The 13,485-nt window shown below is 46.2% G+C and overlaps 1 protein-coding gene and 1 long non-coding RNA gene across 12 annotated transcripts in view; both read right to left on the reverse strand.

The window, feature by feature from the left end:
- Window positions 1-21: 21 nt before the first annotated feature.
- LOC110545278 (uncharacterized) lies at window positions 22-6,460 on the reverse strand. Its single transcript, XR_002476245.2, has 3 exons — window positions 4,758-6,460; window positions 2,897-3,010; window positions 22-647 (listed from the first exon to the last, which is right to left on the reverse strand). It is a non-coding gene; the product is annotated as an uncharacterized LOC110545278 (long non-coding RNA).
- A 1,529-nt stretch (window positions 6,461-7,989) lies between these two features.
- Window positions 7,990-13,485, reverse strand: part of Cpeb3 (cytoplasmic polyadenylation element binding protein 3) — a 191,832-nt gene continuing 186,336 nt past the window's right edge. For all 11 annotated transcript variants that reach the window (XM_060388741.1, XM_060388720.1, XM_060388740.1 and 8 more), the window contains one exon: window positions 7,990-13,030. In XM_060388741.1, the coding sequence (XP_060244724.1) occupies window positions 12,803-13,030 (228 nt within the window). In that variant the 3' untranslated portion in view covers window positions 7,990-12,802. The remainder of the gene's footprint in view (window positions 13,031-13,485) is intronic.

The raw sequence follows: 13,485 nt of genomic DNA on the forward strand, positions 1-13,485 counted from the left end.
ATGGGTTTTTGAAAAGCCACACTTTTCCTATAGAAGGTTTATATTCAAATACAGAAGACCAAAAGGAAAACTAACAATTTCATGTGGAATATACAGTGTTTCTTACAGTGTTTTTTATAAACTATTTATTTGCTATTCTATATCTTCTAAAAACAGGGAGCAGTTTTATCATTGAAGAAATAGTAAGAAGACAGAAGAATTCATATCATATATTAATTTTGTATTAATTTTGTTTTTAATCCTTATTTGAAAAGTCAGAACTGGGAGCCAGATAGCTAGGTGATTTAAACTTTACAGGTTTAATGAGAAAGTACATATGTCTCCTGGCAAACTAGTTCTCAGAGTGAGAAAGTTATCCTGTCCTTTCCATGAGGAACAGTGACACTTTTAAAACCTTTTGTTGTAAGATGTAAAGCCACACGTTCTAGTTTCTCAACAAAGGAAAACGCAGAACTTGGCACCGTGCCCTTCTGCCGGCGGAGATCACTGAGCTTCGGCAGGGACCTGGGAAAGCACTTACCGGCTCGTGGGTGTACTGACACAGCAGTTATGTTCTAAGTGTGTGGGCTTGGGAGCCGAGACAAGCACGGTAGGGTGTTGGTGCCGAACTGGACTGTGGGTTCATGGAATCCATTGTACTACTGTTGCTGAAATTTTCAAATGGTTAAAAATAATTACATTTAGGGTTGTTTCTTATAGCAAAGGCTTAAGATTCAAGATTCTTAATTGTCTAACATTTATACATACATAAATCCTAGTCTTTGAGCAGAGCTGGTTACTTGATGGTAACTGGGGTCAGAGGCTGCTCCTCTATTGCCACAGAACAGTTTGTAGTGGCAGTGTAGGCCCGCTCCCCTTGAATATACCTGATCTCAGAACCAAGCTATGTTAGCCACGTTAGTCTTTACCGAGGGTATGATGGCAAGTGTCAGAATTGAAACTGTAAGAACATAATAGACTCAGGCTTGGTGGCACATGCCTCTAATCCCAGCACTGGGGAGGCAGAGGCAGGCAGATCTCTGAGTTCGAGGCCAGCCTGGTCTACAGAGTAAGTTCCAGAACAACCAAGGCTACGCAGAGAAAGCCTGTCTCAAACAGAACAAATCCAATGACATAGAAATTTCAGGAGAGAACAACTGTCGTATGCCTGTGCTGAGTATTGTCCGCCAGTCCAGCCTTGTATCTTCTTCAGACCTCAACTTCCCAAGACACGCTGGTACTGGTGGAACTAAGTGACATTTATTCAGGGATGTCTGTTATCAATGAAAATTCAGTGTGAATCAGTAAAATAAAAACTTGAGTTTTGCTACCAATCAGTTGAGAATGTTTGCTTGTCATACTGAGCACTGCCAACAGCCTAAAAAGAGACACAGCCTCTAAAGAGTGAGAAACCATTTTCTGGGCTGGAGACGTGGCTCAGAGGGTGAAGGTGCTTGCCACGAAGCCTGACAGCAGGAGCCCATCCCTGCAGTCCTTCAGCAAGTACAGTCTAGCTACTAACAGTGGCTTCACTTCAGCCTGTCATGCAGCCAGCACTGGCTCTCACTATCCTGCCTCTTGTGGCCTTGTAGCTGATCCCGCTGCTGGCCAGATCTCCCAATCCCCTGTCACATTCACGGCAGAACTCTTTCTGTCAGGGCTCTAAATGTCATGGCTCTTGCCGACCTCTGACTGCATCTCAGTCAACGAAGTGTTTCACCTCATCATAAAACCAGGTGGTTTATGATCTTCCAGTGCTGGGTGAACAAGGTCAGGTGAGAATTGAGAAGACAATTTTGGTGTCCTTGGGAAATATAAGAATGTTTGTTTTAAATCCAGGTGTAATATGGGACTGCAGCAGCTGGCTATAATTTCCCTCATGCTCTAGCAGAGGCATGATTTTGCCAGGTGCAGACAGTTTCTGATGTTTGGAATTCTGGGAACTTTTCAGATGGTACATAAATGCTAGGGCTCCAGTTGGGGGAGGAGTGTTGGTTGCTGTTAGTGGTGGTTTGTTAAGCAGTCATAGCCAAAGAAGAAACTACATATCCTGAAAGTGAGGATCAAACTTGCCACACACAAGGAGCTCAATGCCACTAATAAGCAAAATAAGATGACAGTGCCCCCTTCAAACCCCTAACTTCATTCAGGGGATCTTTTTTTTTTCCCCTTTTTCTCTCATATCTATTGATATAGGGGGTTGAAAGGGAAGAAAAAGAGTGGAGAAGGATGGAAGAAAGAAGACCCCACCAAGTAGCAAATGTCGGTTTTAGGAAACAGCTGTCATGTATTAAGTTTCAGATGTCTGATCAAAGACATCAGGAAAAGTGTTGAGTAGACAAGACCGAAATTCAATTTGGAAGATGGTATTTTAAGGTAAGGAGCTGTAAGATCACCTTCAGAGATGTTGCCGTGCAGCGCCACTGATTAGGGAAAAACTAATAGCCAATAAGTCATTTATGGATCTCAACAGTGAATGTCAAAAGACCTGAAGACCCAGCCTGCCAGGTGAAGCTAGAACATGCTTGTAAGGTGTGCAAAGAGTTCGGTGCATGGCTCTGATTTAAAATTAAGGCAGCAGTCAAAATGTACATTCATGTCCCCTTTGATGCCATGTACCATTCCAACAGGAGAAGCATCGACATGAGGAAGGAGAAAAGCCTAAAAACTATTCCTTGCAAAAAGGGGAAGATACTTTAGTAGTAAATGATTTGGTTAATGAGAAGTCACAGACCAACATTTCACATCAGGCTTGGACAAAACCACAACAAATTCAAGGAGTTTCATATCAGCAGACCAGAAGAAAACCTGGAGTAGCATGGAGATCATGTTTCACTTGGCATGCCAATCTGGATATGCCCAACAATTCCAGCATACATTCCTTGGATGCTGCTGTGGGAAGTTGGCCCAGACTTACCATATGCTGAAGCAAAATGCAATCCCTTGAAGATTTCAGGAGACTGAAGCTACACATGTCCACTTCTTTACCAAACCAATATCCTTGTGTTTTTAGCCATCACAGTAGAAGAATCTAAAAGACAAACATGGGGTTAGGGATAAGGCTTAGTGGCTAAGAGCACTGGCTGCGCTTCCCGAGGGTTCAGATTCATGGCCTGCCATCCATATGGTGGCTCCCAACCATCTTGAATTCCAGTCCCAGGGGAGTCAGCAGCCACTTCCGGTTTCCCTAAACATCAACCATATGCATCGTACACAGACACACATGTACACAAACACCCACATGTAAATAATTTTAAGAAGCCTATCAGGAATGGTCACGCATACCTGTAATCCCAGCACTTAAGAAGTAGAAACAGAAGAATTAAAGACTTTAAGGCCAGCTTTTGGCACTGCAGAAAGTTTGGGGCTATCCTAGGCTGCATAAGATCCGTCCTCAGAAACCAACAAAAGGCCTTGTACAAGGTCATATTCTGTATATATCTTTCAGAGTCTACAAAAGCACTCTGACTAGGCAGCTTGGGTGTTTGACGGGAGGTGTTTCTGAATGCTGGCAGTATGAATATTTTTTTTTTAATATTCCAAATGTAACAGCACCAGAATCCATGAGACAGGCACACATTTCACAAAGCATGTGAAAATGTATGTTGAGTGAGCCTTACAGGACAACAAAAAATGGCCTTGAGAAATGGAGATACACCACATTCCTGGAGTAGATAGATAGCCTGGAGCTGGGGATCTAGAGCTTTCCAAGCTTGCTCAAAACCCTGACTTTAGGCTCCAGTGCTAGAAAACTCTAGTTAGGATTCAAAAAGTAGAGAGTCAGATCAATTCCACTCAAAATCTCAGGAAGTTTTTGAAGAGCTGATTCTAGAATTGAGCAGGTAGAGAGACTTGAAGGGCTTTTCAGAACCTGGAGGAAGACTGTTGCAGACTGCAGGCAGAGATCAAAATGAACACCAGGAACGGGGCTGCTAGAGAGTTGCATGCCTAGGTCATGAAACTCACTGTAGGGCTCAGCAGCCCGGAGTGGAGAACCAGCATAAAAACAGGAGGGTGAGACAGTGGCTGCTTACTGCTTGGTTTTCCTTTAATCGAGTCTCCAAAAACTGGGTCCATATGCTTAAAAAATACCTATAGATATATAATTCACACACACCTACATATGAATGTATGACGCTGTGCAAAATTTAGCTCAATTGTGAACATATATTTTAAACAACAACAACAAAAAAAAACAAAACAGAGCATGGGGTCTGGGGATGTAGCTCAGGTGGCAAATGTGTACCTAGCATGCAGGAAGCCCTGGATTCCCACCCCCGGCATGGTGGCAAACACCTGTAATCCCAGCACTCAGTGGGTAGAAGCAGGGGGATCAATTTCAAGAGCATCCTTGGGTACCTAGTGAGTTGGAAGCCAGCCCGGACTGCACGGGACACTGACTCCAGAAAAGGAAAAGAAAAAAGTGACCCTGGGCTGAAGAAAGTTTTCTTAGATATCACACCTGTGACAGACACACTTCCACACCCTTCTCCATATCCTTTACCTGCATCCATCCTAGCTTTGTTTGTTTTTGTTAATGATCAACACTGTCATCAAAGCAACTTACAGGTTACAGCTTATCATCAAGGGTGGCCAAGGCAGGAGCTTGAGCTAGAAACTGCAGTAGATAGATACATTCTCCCCCACCACCAACTAGCTTGCTCTCAGGATCACACACACACACTCACACGCAGAGCTACTCACTTCCCTCCCTCCTACACTTCCTCCCTCTCTTACTGGCAGGCTCACATTCAGCTGGTTTTACAGCCCAGGCTCACCTGCGTAGGGATGTCGCCGCCCACGGCGGGCCCACCTACTTCAATTCCCCAGCAAGAAAACGCCGAATAGACACACACAGGCTGGTCTGATGGAGGCTGGACTTCAAGTGAGGTTCCCTCTTCCCCAGATACGTCACGCTGCGATTAGCCAACACAGCTTCCTTGGCAATATTCTTTATTCATCCGTAAAGGTGCTTCCCAGAAAGTGGGCTGTGAACCCCAGATTAAAGCTGGTCAGCCGGAAGCTGAGACTAGCAGTTGGCGTCTGAAGTTGGAGTGATGGAGCAGCCTTGGAGCTGGGCTATCTTCAGGCAGGCAGCGGCAGACCTGAACGGAGGGAGAGGGCGTCCAGCTGGATCCACTAGAGATTAGGTCGCCACACAGCTGATGTCAGGAGTGGAGGGTGGGGCACGAGCCTGGGGTTGTTGCATCTTCAAAGCCAGCCTGAGCTACACGCCAGTACCAGGCCAGCCAGGGTCAAGACCCTGTCCTAAGCAGAAACAAAGAACACTCAAAAGGCAAATGAGTGTGCCAACAGATGTTCTTCAAATTTGAAAAGCTACTAAACAAATTTTGAACGGTAAAGATCTAATATGAGAAATACTGCGAAGGATCTAGAACCAGACTGCAGCGTGTGTGTGTGTGTGTGTGCGCGCGCGCGCGCGTGTGCGTGCGTGTAGTAAGAGACACTCGGTTTTGAAAACAGTTGGGCAGTTTCTTACAAAACTACCCATTACGCTGAGGACGTGGGTTGGTGGTGGAGCATGCGCTTGGCTTGCGAAGGTCGTGAGTTCAGTCCCAGCTCCTTCAAGTTGAAGATAACTGAGTCAGCAGCTGCGCAGAGCGGCCTTTTCGGGGCTGCCTGCTACCTCAGCTTTGAGGCTGAGGCTGAGGCTGAGGCCGCGGTGCCCGACCCGAGCATCAGGCAAGCACCCGCGCTGCCTACCAAGGCGCTTCCGTGCCCAGCTCCGGCGTAGCCAGGCAGCGGCTGCCCGAGGCTGCGGCTCCACGCGGGTTAACGGCGCTCGTCTCGGCTGATCTCTCTGTTCCTACAGCTTTTTCATCTTTTTAGTTGGTAGAGCTGCAACCACCAACTCACAGGAAAAGTCACGCACAAAACCCAACCCCCGGCAGCCCTGGCTCCCAGGCTCCCCATCTCCAACCACTGGGGCTGAAACGGGGGAGGGCGTTACCGGAGACCCCTGCGGAGGGCTGGAGAGACGCTCACCGGCCACAGACGCTCCGGAAAGCGGGGACGCTGGCCGCACCCCGCCAGCGCGTCCTTCGCCACCAGGATTCGAGCCACACACACGAGCGGGCCCCGGAGTCTAAAGCCACCTTCGCTCACCTCCTCCCGCCTCCCGTCACAGGGCCGGACTTCAGGACCGTTCCTGAAAGGCCCGGCGCGGGGCCAGGGCAGACGGGCGCCCTTTAGAGGGGCTCAAGGTGTTCCGTCACGTGTTCACAAGGCAGGCTTCAAAGGGGTCCGCTTTGGAGTGGTGCGTCGGGCCCCACGGCTGCGGGCGGCGCCGCCACCGCCTCTCGGGGAGGCCTGGGGTCCCTACGGGCCGGGCACGCCCAGCGCGCCTACCTGCGGGGCTGCGGCCTGGCGTCCCGAACGCGCAACCCGGGGCAGGTGAAGGAGGGGGCGGGGACACCACGGCCCCGCCTCCCGGGACGCCCTCCTCCCCCACCCCGCCCGTCCTCCCGGGACGCCCTCCTCCCCGCCCTCCCCCTTTCTGCACCCCTTCCTCCGGTCCCCTTCCCTTCCCTTCCCGTCCCGCTCCACGGGCCGCGCAGGGGAAGGGCACGGGGAAGCGGGTGTCACCCCGGCTGGGCTCGTACACGCGTCGTGCGTGACCCCAAGCCTTTGTCCCGGAACCAGCGGCGCCCAGTCCCACCCGGACTGAGCCGTCCTGGGCAGCCTTCCCCATCCTTTTCCTTTAAGGACTCAGGGAAAGGGTGCGGCACTGCCAGAATCCACGCGGCTTTTCCAAAGCACTATTTTTCTGAAAAAATTCATTAGGAGACTTTGGTGTCATTGTGAAAAATAAGACGACAGACAATACTCACGTTTTCACAACAGTCCTGGTTAAGTAATTTGGTCTCATGTGGCAAGGTATTGGCAATTAAAATCCAAGGCATTGGTGGAGGGGGTGAGGGGGCTAGCTCAGGACAGAGTCCTGGTTTAGCTTGCCTGAGGCCCAGGGAGTCATCAACAGCACACACACACCCCCCACACACCCCCCACACAAGTCCCAAGGCCCCACCTGTACCACCTGAGCCCACAAATACTTTCCTGTTTCAAATTTACTTGTGCATTTGAAAGTGTTGTGTCTGAGAAAGAGTAAATTTAGATAAAAACTGTTTGAAGACCTGGGGTTTTTGGTTGGTTTGCTTGTAATTAAATTTTTATTTTTTATATATTAGTTTATTGATTTTGTATCCCAGCTGTAGCCCCCTCCCTCATTCCCTTCCCACCCCATCCTCCCTCCCTCATCTCCTCCCACGCCCCTCTCCAAGTCCACTGATAGGAGAGGTCCTCCTCCCCTGTTGGTTTTGTTTTAAACTAATAGAGCAGATCAGAATTCCCCCTGATGGGAAGCGAACACACGGAGATTTCCCTCAGCAAAAGATGACACGTGTCGGTGCTTCATACAACTAGATTTAATAAGTTGTTATTACAGAAAAAAAGTCCAAACTACAAAGTGTAAGCAGTTAAGCGATAGCTGCATGAGCTCCACGGTCAGTCACAGTAGCGAATCCATACAAGCAGTATTAGTCCAAGCCCCAGGGCGGAAGCCGAGGAAGGGTTACCAGCAAAACAATCCAAGAGGACAGTAGGAAAAGATACAGTACAGTTAAAATTAGTTTTTAGTTGAAAAACGAATACAGAGATCTGAGCTGTGAACACTCTAAAAGTCACGTCCATCGTTTCCACAGCAAAAATACAAATACATAATGCTTTATACCCCAACAGTACTGTGTCCAGAAGCAGAAAGTCCCCTGTGGTAGCACCCCAGCTCTCAGGGTCCCAGTGAACTCCTGTAATCATACAAAGTCAACGTTCCTGGACTCTTGACCCATTTTGGGGTATAAAGTCAACAGCATCAATTATAAAATACTCTTTTGGGATGGAACACTATGGCCGCTGAGTTTGACAAGTTTGGTTATCATAAAAGAAAAAAGGAACTGTTAGCAGACACAGTATACGAACTAGTGAGAGAGGAGTGGTCCATACAAATGAGCCAGTTTTAACAAAAAGACACTTTTTTTTTTCACTAATCTGTGACTAATCTTTCATTCAAACCTTGCAAGCTGAGATGTCACAATACTCAAATATGTGGGTAGGAGCTTTACCCAGTTAAATGCCACTTTGTTGCTAATATAATAGATAAAACGAAAACTAGCAGTTATTTGCTAATTGCATAAATGCAGTACACTGCATTAGCCCATGCCTCACTAACAAGCAATAAAACACAAGATATAGGCAGAGATCTACGCATAATCTATACCACTAAACAATAAGTTCCCAATTTCTTCTGTTCCTAATCATTTATTTGTAGTTAATGTAAAATTCCAACCAATAGGACCCGATTTGAGTTAAAATTTTACATCACAACTTGATCTAATCTATATATTATTTACAAAACTGAATACAGAGAGCGAACCCAAGAGCCGACTCTGGACACAGGCTCGTCCCAGTCACGCGTTAACCTCCTCCCCGCTCGGACGGCGGGGAAGAGGCCGCCAACAACCAGTGGCAACGCACCGTCTACCTAGAGCGAGTCCCTGGATGTTCTGTTTACACAACACCAGCTCTGCGTGGAGAGGTCCGGGGGCTGCAGACGCCTTTCAACAGCTGCTTTCACAGTGCACGCCAGGGTGGGGGTCAGGGGGGAGGGAGCGTGGGGGGGGAGACCGGAAGCAGCAGCAGGAAGGCAGATCATGCAGAGTGGCCCAGTGTCACCCCAAGAAAAGGCAAACAAGGGGCGCCAGAACAGAGAGCAGACTGGGAGAAAGGTGCATCCGACACATACACAGTGGTGACATTCTGTGTGCTCCCCCAGGGCCGCCAGGGCCCCCGTGTCAGGTGAGGCACTCAAGTCACGCAACATACAAGGTGTCTTCTCACACATCACCACTGTGCATGCGAGTCCAAGTTTGGGAGGAAAGGCACCAGCTCACACACGGACAGCAGTTGGTGGTGGATTCACACACACACACACACACACACACACGCACACGCACACGCACACGCGCGCACACACACACACACACACACACACACGCTCGACGTTTTAGGGAAAGCACTGGACACTGCTGGCCGAGCTAGGCTTCACACCCAACGTTGTTTCAGGAGGGTGACTTCATTATCGGGCCACAGATTTGACTGCATCTGGTGTTGTATAAACCCACTGTGACATCCTCAGAGACCTGTACTGTGACATCCCTAGTCTCACACTAAACACTGTAATAAAGGAAAAGGCTTGTCAGGATCTCGCGCGTTCTGCTCACTCTGTCACTTTATTACCCAGTTGTCCGTTACAGTCCCGTTTACAGAACCAACCGTTTCCATCCTTGTCACTACTGTAAACCACATCAGCAAGTTAATACATAAAGCTTTGCAGTTCAAAAAACTAGACACTTTAGTAACAATATTACAAAGGTTTTAGCTTCAAAAATAACTGAAAATGAAAAAAATAAACTTTTAAAGAATTAGCATCATAAAATTAATTTATTCCAAGTAAAAATACAAAATAATATTATGACGTTGACCAGATATGAAAGTCCCTCCCAGAAACAACTCTAGTAATGATTGAGAAAGCACTCCTTAAAGAAAATACGAAATAAAATGAAAAATATGTAAATATGTTTAATTTTTTCTTAGCAAAAAATCTTTCTAAAAATAACAATGAAAATTTGTCTCAGTACAAAGGCTACGTTACTATTGAAAAAATACCAGCATGAGGAAAAGGTACATATTTGACAGTAGAAAATGAGCTCTGTGAGTCACAATGTCGAAAGTCTGCAATGAAAATAAATCTGCAATAAAGATTTAGGCCTTTTTTCTTTTCTTTTTTCTATTTTTATACAAACAGTACAAACAGTATTGCACGTAACGACAAAGAGGCGAGGTTAGTTACAGCTTCGGAGCCCGCTAGTTCAAGTGTCCCTCGGAGAGGCCACAGCAGGCCCTGTGCTACCCGGGGCTTCCCAGTCAAGTTGCAGGGCAGAACACCTCTGTGTTTTAAAAAATAAGTTTTTTGAAGGACCCTCTCTTTTAATATAACATTAAGAACTTGGGGGGGGCACGTTTATTTACAAAACAAAAGGGAACATGTTATAATTTAACAAACTAAAAAAGTTCTCTTTAAAAAAATACAAACAGAAGAACTCTTTCACAATCCTGGTCAGTCGCACAATCAACACTTGATTATAAATATACAAATTAAGGGAAAGTAGTCTCCATCGCCTAGCCACAGCCTCAGCACCAGGTGACGCCTCTCAGCCTGGCCTCTGCGGCCCCCACGGCCTTCGCAGTTAGCTTTACGCTGCGCGTCCTCCAGCTTCTCTAGGGCTCAGGGTTACTTTAGTACATGAAAGAGGGGTGCTTCTTCCAAACATTTGCATCTTTCACATAATTAGGTAGATTTCTGTAGGTTAGATATGATCTTTAATATTATAGTTATAAAGCTCTAACTTCATTTTCAAAAAACACAAATAAGCATGAAAAAAATAAAGTTACCCATCTGTTAAATCATTTTCTTGCAGAATTAAATTAATATATATTTTCTGAATAAACTTACTTAGAAAATATCATTTTCTTTCCTATATTTCAAAATTGAGGTATTGCAAAAGATCATGTCAGTCAGAAAGCATGCCTTTTTCCTTAAAAACAAACGAACGAAAATCATCAGCCAACTTTTGAAAACGTTCTAGAATATAAAAAGTAGTAGTGCGTAACAAAATTTCCCATACAGATGAAAAAAAAAAAAAAACCACAAACATAGAAAAAACCAAACCAAACCAAATAAAACCAAACCACATCTGGGCTGCAAAAAAGCAATTATTTCCAAAAGGCCCAGAGAAAACCCCAAAGGGGGGAGGGTTCTAATAGGCATCTTTTAATTCAGTAAAAAACTATTTTGTTTCTTCTTTTTTGAAAACAAACTGTAGCTGGAGAGCCAGTATTCACAACTAAACACTGGAGAGAAAACAAAACAAAACAGAAACAAAAACAAAGAACAAACTACAACAAAAACAAGCAACACGAACTTTGAGACAGTACAAGGACGTCACAGCGCAAAAACACAGTGACTTAAATCTACTCTGCAGAGCCACATCCAGGCAGACTGTCCCCAGAAGTCAAAACAAAGGAAGAAGGTTTAAAAAGCTTTACAGAGTCTTGCAATCACCGTGCGTGTTTCTGTTACTCTCTGTGGTCCAGGGGTGATGCTAAAGGAGCGCGAGCAGGCTTCCTTCTATTCAAGCTTCACAGGGAAATCCAGGGACTAGTAGCTACTGTCTCACACAGAAGGCCCAGGCCATCTCGCTTGGGACAGATTTCTTTAGCATCACCCTGATGTGGCTTTCTTAAAGATGTACCTCTGTCAATCTCATGACTTATTTCTAGATAGTGTGTATGTTCTTAGTGTTTGTAAGCTAAGATGAGCTCTTTGGCTTTCTGGACAAGGTCTGAAGCTACGTGCAGTGGTGCAAGCACTAGGAGGTCCTAACTCAGAGCTCATGTGTTACTTAATAATATACCAGTTATGAATGCTCAAGTTCAGTAATGTCTGACACAGAGGCTTTAAACAGTTATGTTTGATCACAGTTAGACATAATCACTTTACTATAGAAAATAAATTGCACAGTATATAACAGAGCACCGCAAGTACTTCATCTATCACCCACAGGTTTGCTGGAAGAGTGTCCTACACCTAGGTTTTCTACTGGTTGTAGTAATGGTTGTCCCGTTATGGGCTCTTCCGGCCCATAAGCGTTCCATCCACTGAGGCATGCCTTCCTCCCACACATTACCAATTCTTTGAATGAAAAAGAAATCTTTTAAAACATGAGTATTTTATAGCTTATATAGATTCTTAATTTGTGCATTGTGGGAAGGTTTTATACTAGACATTGGATATAAAACTTATTGCATGCAGCAACCGCATTAAGTAAACATGCAGTCAGGATTGGCGGCCTCTGCTGGCTCTCTCTGCTCTCTTACGAGCTCCCTCCGGCAGCTGGCTCTATCCCTAAACCACGGAAGTGTGTTGTTGGGTTCTTGTTTATGTTTTTAATTGATACCTTAGCCTGAATAGAGTATTATGGTATCAACAATACCATTTTAATAGCAGCAAAAGCTATTGCAGCATAAATTTACATAACACTAAAAATCTAACCCAAATCCTCAGCAAAACAAAAGTCAAACATGAAGGAGAAACTAAAGATCCGGCTTGTGAGGTATCCGTACACGTCAAAGTACAAAGCGACTACAGGCTTATTAGTTAAGGGCTGTCCTTGAGCTACGTGGCCCCACTACTGATCGCTGATTGTAAAGTGTTTGCTATATCGGCCTCTACTTACACACGTGGCCTTTGGTAAGTCTTGTCCTAGGGGCGACTCTCTAAGTCTTTGAAAATAAGCGCGTGCTCCAGTTCAAGACCAATCAGAGCGACAACAACACAACATCAAACACAGAGTCACAGCCGTCAACCTGACGGCTGCTGATGAGAATGGCAGTCTACGTACTGTGGAGGTGACAGGTCAGGTGTAAGAAATCAAGGTACCAAGCAGACAAGGTGTGAGTCAAAGTGCAAATGGGTACCGTTACACACTCTGCGATTCTGCATTATACTGGACGCTGAGTTCAGTAATATGACTGTAAATGATAATAATAATAATAATAAAAAGACCCATTTCTTCTTTAAAAATCGAGAACGAATGCACAGATTTCCAGAACACCATGAGCCCTGAGGCAGTGCCCTCTCTTCCTCCTTGTGATCTACTCCAGTACTTGTAGCCGGGTCGCCCGGGGCTCAGCTCCAGCGGAATGGGACGTGCCGAGGGCGGTCGCCTCCCTCCTTCACCAGTGGTTTGTGGAACTCACGGCCGGCTCGGGAGTGGATGCTGGCCCAGCAGTATTCACAGTAGTACTGCAGACAGGTGACGTTGGCACAGAAGAATGGGGCAAACTTCCCACCGCAGCGCGTGCCCTGGCACTCGTCACACATCTGATCATCCAGCACATATGGTTTCACTTCCACCTGGAGCCGGAGAGGAGAGACAGGAAACAGGGGTCAGCGGGGCTTTGGTAGTCTCAAGTCTGCTAGACTGAAGCTGTGTGGTGTCCCGCCAGCTCTTAACCTCTGTGTGCTCTACTGGATATCTGACAAAAGGAGTCCATGAGGCTATCTCTGAGCTTGTCGGGCAGGACAGAGAGGTCACATGAGCTGACTCTCATGGATGGACAGAATCTTAGGACAAGACAAACAACATTCCAGGGAGAGGAATGCTTCAGACAAAGGCCACCAACTTGGAAAGGCACACATGTGCGTGACATTTTGCTAGAACCAAGCCTGCCGGGAAGATGTTAGGCTGAGGGAGGCTTGGGGCTTCTGTTGTGGTGACATGGCTTTTGAAACTGTCCCAGTGCTATCCTGGACCCCAAGGCCTGCAGGGAGACAGGCTGAGGCTTCACTGTAGAAGGAGGCTTCTTCCT

The sequence above is a fragment of the Meriones unguiculatus genome, chromosome 1 (genome assembly GCF_030254825.1).
Source record: "Meriones unguiculatus strain TT.TT164.6M chromosome 1, Bangor_MerUng_6.1, whole genome shotgun sequence".
In the NCBI taxonomy this organism is placed as follows: Eukaryota; Metazoa; Chordata; class Mammalia; order Rodentia; family Muridae; genus Meriones; species Meriones unguiculatus.